The 7,476-nt window shown below is 58.5% G+C and overlaps 1 protein-coding gene across 1 annotated transcript; it reads right to left on the reverse strand.

The window, feature by feature from the left end:
- Nucleotides 1–3,610: 3,610 nt before the first annotated feature.
- Nucleotides 3,611–4,997, reverse strand: LOC131586332 (zinc finger protein 3-like). Its single transcript, XM_058853157.1, has 2 exons — nucleotides 4,863–4,997; nucleotides 3,611–4,024 (listed from the first exon to the last, which is right to left on the reverse strand). The coding sequence occupies exons 1-2, from the start codon at nucleotides 4,995–4,997 to the stop codon at nucleotides 3,611–3,613; spliced, it is 549 nt and encodes a 182-aa protein (XP_058709140.1).
- Nucleotides 4,998–7,476: the final 2,479 nt, after the last annotated feature.

A 7,476-nucleotide genomic window follows, 5' to 3' on the forward strand; every position in this document is an offset into this window, starting at 1 on the left:
CACACAGGGAGTTCTACAATAAACACAACCCCAGAGTTGGCTGAAGGCAGAATTAGAGCAGCTGCTGAAGGACAGACAAGCTTTGAACTCCTTGCAGCTGAAAGCACCAAGTGGGTTGTTGGGAGGTGTGTGAGTGAGGCAAGAGTGAGGGAAGGGAAATGCAGAGAGCCCTGGAAGTGTTTCTGTGCAGACAGGCTGCTGCAAGGGCAGCGTTGGACTTCTCTGGGGGAAACTGTGAGGGGAGGTCAGGACAGAATGACCTCCCCAGTGACCTCAAGATGTCACAAAGCCATCAGGGATGTCACAGCCCACTCAGTGACGTCACACAACCTGTCCCGGGATATCACACCACCTTTCTGTGATGACACATCTCTTCCTAAATGCCACAAAACCACCTCATGATGTCACATAGCATTCTGTGATGTCACACAGCAACATTTGATGTCATAGTTCACTCTATGATATCACAGTCAGCACTGTGATGTCATACAATGTCCTGAGATGTCACATGGCTCTTCTATGATGTCATTGCCCACTCTAGGATTTCCTATCACAACCATGTGGTGTCACAGTCTGCTCAGTGATGTCACAACCCTCTCTGTGTTGTTGTACATCTAACCTCTGGTGTCACAGTCCTCTCTATGATGCCACAACCCACTAAGTGATATCACCCAGACCACACTGTGATGTCATACAGCCACACTGCGATGTCACACCCTGCTTTCTGATGTCACAGAATCCCTTCTATGATTCTGTAGCTGCTCAGTGACCTCACACAACAAACTCTGTGATGTCACAGCCCCATCTGTGACCTCACACAACCCACTCGGAGCTGTCACACAGCCCCTTTCTGACATCACAGCTGCTCTGGGGCTCCAGGACACAGCCACAGAGGTGCTGCTGTGACACAGCCCCCTCTGGCACATCCCACAGCCCCTGCCAGTGCTGAGCCCCTGGGAGCTCTGTCTGGGCCTGCTCGTGTCCCTGAGCTGCCCTGGCAGGGCCCCAGCCCTGCTGGGCTGTGCTCAGGAGCTGCTCCTGGCCAGAGCTGTCTCTCTGCAGCGCTGCCCTTGCCAGGAGCTGCCTCTGGGCCAGGAGCCCGGCCCAGCTCAGCAGCACAGACACAGCACCAGCACTTTCATCACCCTCTCGGGCCTTTGGGGCTCTCTGCATCACACTCAGTCCCTCAGAGTGTGCTCCAGAAACACCTCAAGAACTCAAACACAGACAGAAACACTGAAATTTCTTGTAGTTGAAATGAGAGACACGAGTGAGAAAGCGTCCCCAGGTTCCAGGTAGAGCAGAAGACTGGAGGCCCTGATGGCAGCTGGGGACAAGCAAGGGAAAGGTGTCTGTGGTGCTGAGCAAAGCTGGATGTGTTTCAGGAATGCCAAGGGCCAAGGGCTGAGCCCCAGCCCCTGGCAAGGCAGATGCTGTCCCTCCCTCATTGCTCAGGGCTCTTCCCGGGGCACTGGCATGTGGGGATGTGCAATGCCAAGGGCAGCACCATGGGGCGGCCCCTGCCAGGCTGCTGAGCAGGGACAAGGAGGCAATGAGGCCCCAGGGCTGCCAGGGTCACTTGTCCCCTGCTGGCCTCAGGCCCAGGGACAGCAGCCATGGCCAAAGGGCTGCACAAGTTGCCTCTGGCAGGGCCTTTCAGCTGCACAGCCCAGAGCCCTCAGCCTCTACCTGCTGCTTATGTGATGAGGCCTCCAAACCTGATCCTGAGAGATTTTTGGGTCCTCTCCATGGTCTGTGAAAATGGAAACACTGGTCAAAGTTATTTTCTTACAAATCTTGCAGTGACAGAACAAGGATGAATATCTTTAAAGTGAACTAGAGTGGATTTGGTTGTTTTTAGAAGGAGGAAATATTGTACAATCAGAGTGGCACAAAACTGCAACTGCTTTTGCAGAGAAATGGATGCCTCATACCAGGATTGCTCCAAGAGCAGGAGCTCTGTGCAACCTGACACAGTGAAAGTCCCTCCCATCCCCAAGGATGGAATTCCTGTTGTGTGGGTCCTCTGATGTGCTGGGTGACCTCACAACCTTCCTGGCCAGAATGTCTGCTGAGGGCCAGCCAGGCTGCTGCAGTGGCAGTGACCTCACAGCCATCACCATTGCATCCATGTCCCCTGGGCCTGGCTCTCCCCTTTCCTCTGCCCCTGCCTTGTCACATAAACCTTTGAAAAAGTCTGGGGCTGGGATTGAATCCAGCTGCTTTCAGTCTTCTCTCTTAGAAAGAATTTAAAAGTCTAGGTGACCTGGAAGGGTTTGAGGATCCATGGTGGCTGTTGGGTGTCATTTCTCCACATCATGACTCAACAGGAATTTCTCCAATAAAGAAATAAAGCTTTTGCCTGAAGCTCCCACTCTGCCCATGACAGGAAGCCCTGGGAGTGTCTGTGACATCCCGGCTCTTTGGCAGCCTGGGGACTCCTGGGATGTCACCGTGGAGCCCCCGGGAGTGCCTGTGACAGAGCGGTGCCTTTGCAGCCCAAGGTCGCCTGGGATGTCACCATGGAATTGCTGTGACTGTGTCTGACCACATGGCTCTTGAACCTCAGAAACCCCTGGGAGGTCTCCATGGAACCCCTGTCTGTGCCTGTCTCAGGCCTGGAGCCAGGGCCCATTGCCATGGCAACCATTCCCAGTCCCATCCCCAGGCTCATGGGATCACAGAGCCACAGAATTGGCTGAGTTGGGAGGGAGCCATGGGGATCCTCCAGTCCAACTGCTGGCCCTGCACAGGACACCCCAACAATCCCAGCCTGGGCCTGGCAGCGCTGCCCAAACGCTGCTGGAGCTCAGCCAGCCCTGGAGCTGGGAGCCTTCCCTGGGGAGCCTGTTCAGTGCCCCAGCAGCCTCGCGGGAAAAACCTTTTCCTCACATCCAGCCTAAACCTGCCCGCCTCAGCTCCAGCCGCTCCCTCCACTCCTGTCCCTGGGCACCAGAGGGAAGAGGTTCCCACAGCCCCCAGCCAGGGACCCGCTCCCAAGGCTGCTGCCATGGCAACCAGGCCTGGCACCAGCTGGGATGCTCGGTTTCCATGGGCTGGGCTTCAGGAATGGCATTCCCCAATTTCCTGTTCCTGCTAAAATCGCACTGCTGCTCGCTTCCCTCCCGCCTCCCATGGAAAGCAGAAAAGGCAAAGATCCCATGCTGGGATAAGAACAATTTATTGAGAACAGATGCAGGATAAGGAACAAACAGGAACAGAAACAATTTGGATAACAGAAGGCATAAGACAAACTATTCACAGGGAAAACTAAAATGCTACCAACTGGCTCTTCCTGGCTACGTATCTCCTCCTACCAAGAAAGGACACTCTTCTCCTCTGGTGAGAGAGAGGGAGTCCTTTTCCTGCCCCTGGCAATGACCTGAGATGGGATTAAATATAATGACAGGGACATGGTCCGACCCTAATGTTCTTTCATCTCACATTATGTCATTGCCATGGGCAGGAAAAGGTACAAGTGTCTTCCCAGCATGGATCACAGGGAACATGGATCACCAGGTGTCTTCCCAACATGTATCCTCCAAGGGGGGATGAAGCTGGAGCAGTGCAGAAAGCTCTTCTGGCACTTGGGGCACTTGCAGGGCTTCCCTTATTGGTGCCTCCGTTGGTGTCTGGTCAAGGTAGAGCTCTGGGTGAATCTTTTCCCACACTGGGGACACTCGTAGGGTCTCTCCCCAGTGTGGATGCGCCGGTGCCTGACGAGGGTGGAGTTGTGCTGGAAGCCCTTCCCACAGTCGGGGCAGCGGAAGGGCCTCTCATCCGTGTGAATGCGCTGGTGCTGGACGAGATTGGAGCTGACCCGAAACCTCTTCCCACACTCGGGACACTCGTAGGGCCTCTCCCCAGTGTGGATGCGCTGGTGGATGATAAGTTCGGAGCTGCAGCTGAAGCCCTTCCCACATTCCCCACACTTGTAGGCCCATTCCCCAGTGTGGATCATCTGGTGGCGGATCAGGCTGTTGCTCTGGCTGAAGCTCTTCCCACACTCCAAGCACTTGTAGGGCTTCTCCCCATCCTGAAGCTGCTCATGGACCACCAGCTCAGAGCCCCAGCTGGATCTCCGGCCGCCTTCCCGGCACAGGGTGGGTCTTTCCTCCTCAGAGCACCCTGGGATGGGTTTGGAGCCCCTCCTCCTGCGGGATCTCTGAAGCTTTTCCTCCCTGCTTGACTCCTGTGCTGTGGAGCTGCTCAAAACGGCCTCTTCCACGAGGTTCTGCCGTGGGGATTTGTCCTCCCTGGTCTCCATCCTCAGCTCCTTGTCTGGGGGAGGAAGGACAAGGAGAGGATGGGATTTGTCTCCATGCCAGAGGGAAGGGAAGGAGATCCCCCCAGTGCGTCCCCGGCAGGACGGCGTCGGCAGCGGGGTTGTCCTGCAGCCGGGGGCCAGGCTGGGCTGGGAGATGGAGCAGGAGAGAGGGGGAAAGGGGCACTGACTTCCTCCTCACCTGCCTGGGTGTCCCAGGGCATCTTCCTCTTCCTCACAGCCTTCCTCTCCATCTGGCCAAGGTTTGGGAATGGGAAATCCTGGTTTGGGGAAATACAAGGGATGAGGACATTGGGTTAGATGTTTCTTTCTCTCAAAAACTATCTCAAGAAGTCACTGGGCATCTGGTGCCCATATAAACCACCAAAACAGCATGATTCAGTCTCCAAAAATACACAAATGGCCAAGATTCAGCAAAAACACCCAAGCATGAATTTCCCCACTCTGGTCTCTTCACTGTGGGGTCCTGGAAGCCACCCCTGTCTGGATTGTTGTGGGTCAAGTTTGTATTGGTGTTCCCCCTCTCTGTCTGCTGGGGCTCCTGGCAAGCCAGGAGGTTCCCCTTCTCTGGCCTCACCACTTTGGCAACCCAGGAGTCCTGGGTGGTCAGCACTGTCTGGGCTCCCTGTTTCAGGCTCCTGGGGTATCCCTGGGCCCCCTTGTTCATGCTCCCAACATCTGCAGGCTTCGGGAGCACCCCCAGCTCTGGCATTGCCCGTTTCTGCTGCCCCCATTTCCGCTTTCCCTGCCAGCCCTGCTGGTCCGGGCGATCCCCATGTGGCTCCGGGCTGACAATGCAGCCCCTGAGGCGGGCAGAGCAAGCCCCAGCACGGGGGGAGCCTGCATGCTCCGCTCCCTCGGCAGCCGCGCCCAGCCCCGGGCACAGAGCTCCGGCAGCCCCCATTGCCGCCCCCTCCCCAGAGACCCCCGGGGACCCCCGCAGCCGGGGCTGCCTCTGAGCCAGGCGGCCCCCGAGCCCGGCTGCGTGGCCAGGGGGGCACGGCGAGCCCGGGGCCGCTGTGCCAGCGCTTGTCCCGCTCTCCCTCAGCCTCTGCCCGGACCGGCCCGGCCCCCCGAGCCCCGCCAGGCCCCGCACGGCCACGGCCGGCCCGGGCCGCTCCCCTCGGAGCCCGCTGCGGACACGGAGCCGGCCCGGCCACACGGACCCGCCTGTGCCGGGGGCCCACGGGCCGCGCAGCGCTGCCCGGGCCTCGGCCCCGAGCACAGAGCTCTGCCCGGGGGGCTCCCGGCCCGAGGCGGCGGCTCCGGGCCCGCCCGGCCGCTCCCGGCTCCCACAGCCCGCCCGGGGCCGCCCCGCCCGGGCCGGGGCTGCGCCAGCGCTCCCCGCACCCGCGGGGCTGCAAACCGCTGGGCACAGCTCACAAAAAAAACATTCCCCCAGCCCCACAAAAACACCAAAATCACAACCGGCCATCACCCCCCCACAAAAAAAAATCCAAACCCCAAACCCACAAACCGACCGCTTCCAGCCTCTCCTCCTGCGCCTTCCCAGGGATCCCAAGCCCGCGGGAATGCCCCCGGAGCGGGACAGAAAGCTGCTCCAGCCGAGGCACTTGGAACACCCTGGGCTCTCCTCTGGGGGCCCTACAACACCCGCCAGTGGAACCTCGCCGTGCAAAGGAACGATTCTGGTGCTCCCTGGGGAGGCCAGAACTGAAACTTTGTTCCTTTTGCCTCGGGCCAGAGACCCCCGGGCTGTTTTCTGCACACACTTCCAGCCCCCAGCGCTTGCTGCAGCCGCTCCCTGCAAATGTCACACTGCCAGGGCCCTGTCCTTGCTGTCACCCGCTGTGGCTGGCCATGAACGCAGCTCCTGCATTTGCATTTCCAGCTGCTGTGCAACCAGAGCTGAGGGATCTGCAGCTGCCTGAATGCAAAACCTGGCAGAGGAGCCTCTCTCGAGGGGGAAATCTCCCCTTCCTGAGCCAGCCCGTGGCAATGCTGCCATTCTCTGCTGCTGCTGCTGCTGCTGGGGCACTCGGGGCTCTGCTGAGCAGGAAAGGTGACCCTGAACCAAGAGCTTTCCTTGGCTGCATCAAAGCCTCGGTGCACAAAGACCTTCCCAGTGCTGTGCTTGTTTGTTTTTTATTTTAAATTAACTCCCCCTGTCAGCTCTGGGCAGAGCTCTGTAACTGTGTGTGACACTTGTCTGTGGCACTGTGGGGGTGGCCAAGGGGACCTTCCCCGAGCTGTCTGCAGAGGAATCCACAGCAGCCCAGGCCGGGGGTGCTCAGTGGCCGCTCAGTTCCGCTGACTGGACGCGGCTCTGGACGCTTCCCTTGGAGCATCTCCAGGGAGGGAACGCTGGGGCTGCCCCGGCTGTGGTGTCACTGCCAGGGGAACGCTGGGGCTGCCCCGGCTGTGGTGTCACTGCCAGGGGAACGCTGGGGCTGCCCCGCTCCTGCCCCACCCCATCAGCTCTGCCAGCGCCTCCAGGGGACACAAAGGCTGAGCCAAAGGGTGAGAGTTGCACAAGGGGCTGAGCTGGGATCTGGGACCCATTGGGATCATGGAGTCCAGCCCCCGGCCCTGCACAGACACCCCAACAATTGCAGCCTGTGCATCCCTGGCAGCGCTGGCCAAAGGCTCCTGGAGCTGCGGCAGCCTCAGGGCCGTGCCCATTCCCTGGGGAGCCTGGGCAGTGCCCCAGCCCCCTGTGGGGGAAGAAGCTTTTGCTGATCTCCAGCCCAGCCCTGCCCTGGCCCAGCTCCAGCCGTTCCCTCGGCTCCTGTCCCTGCTCACCTGGGCAGAGATCAGAGCTTGCCCAGAGAAGCTGTGGCTGCCCCTGGATCCCTGGAAGTGTCCAAGGCCAGGTTGGAAAGGGCTTGGAACAGCCTGGGATAGTGGAAGGTGTCCCTGCCATGGCAGTTGATGGAATGATAAGGTTCACTTAAGGTTTAAGGTGTCTTCCACCCCAAGGCATTCTGTGATTCTGTGATTTTGGGAGAGATGCTGAAGCTCTGGCTCAGCTTTATCTCAGCAAATGTCTGGACCCAGCAGCAGCCATGGGTGGGATCATCTCCTCCTCCCTCTCGCTGTGGCTGTAACTCACCCAAGGGCAGTGTCATAAATTAAATTTGGACAACTAGGTCTATTGAGTTTACAGCAGTTTAATAACAAGAAAAAAAATGATACAATTTAGTGAATTGAATACAAGAATCCAATTTAAT

Source organism: Poecile atricapillus, chromosome 19, assembly GCF_030490865.1.
Source record: "Poecile atricapillus isolate bPoeAtr1 chromosome 19, bPoeAtr1.hap1, whole genome shotgun sequence".
Taxonomy (NCBI): domain Eukaryota; kingdom Metazoa; phylum Chordata; class Aves; order Passeriformes; family Paridae; genus Poecile; species Poecile atricapillus.

What these genes read in the sequence shown, in the direction of transcription:
- LOC131586332 (XM_058853157.1), bottom strand. Translation starts at nt 4,997, where the DNA reads ATGCCAGAGCTGGGGGTGCTCCCGAAGCCTGCAGATGTTGGGAGCATG. An exon ending in ACTCCTGGGTTGCCAAAGTG is followed by an intron (nt 4,025 to 4,862) that starts GTGAGGCCAGAG and finishes GATGGGGAGAAG; the next exon opens with CCCTACAAGTGCTTGGAGTG.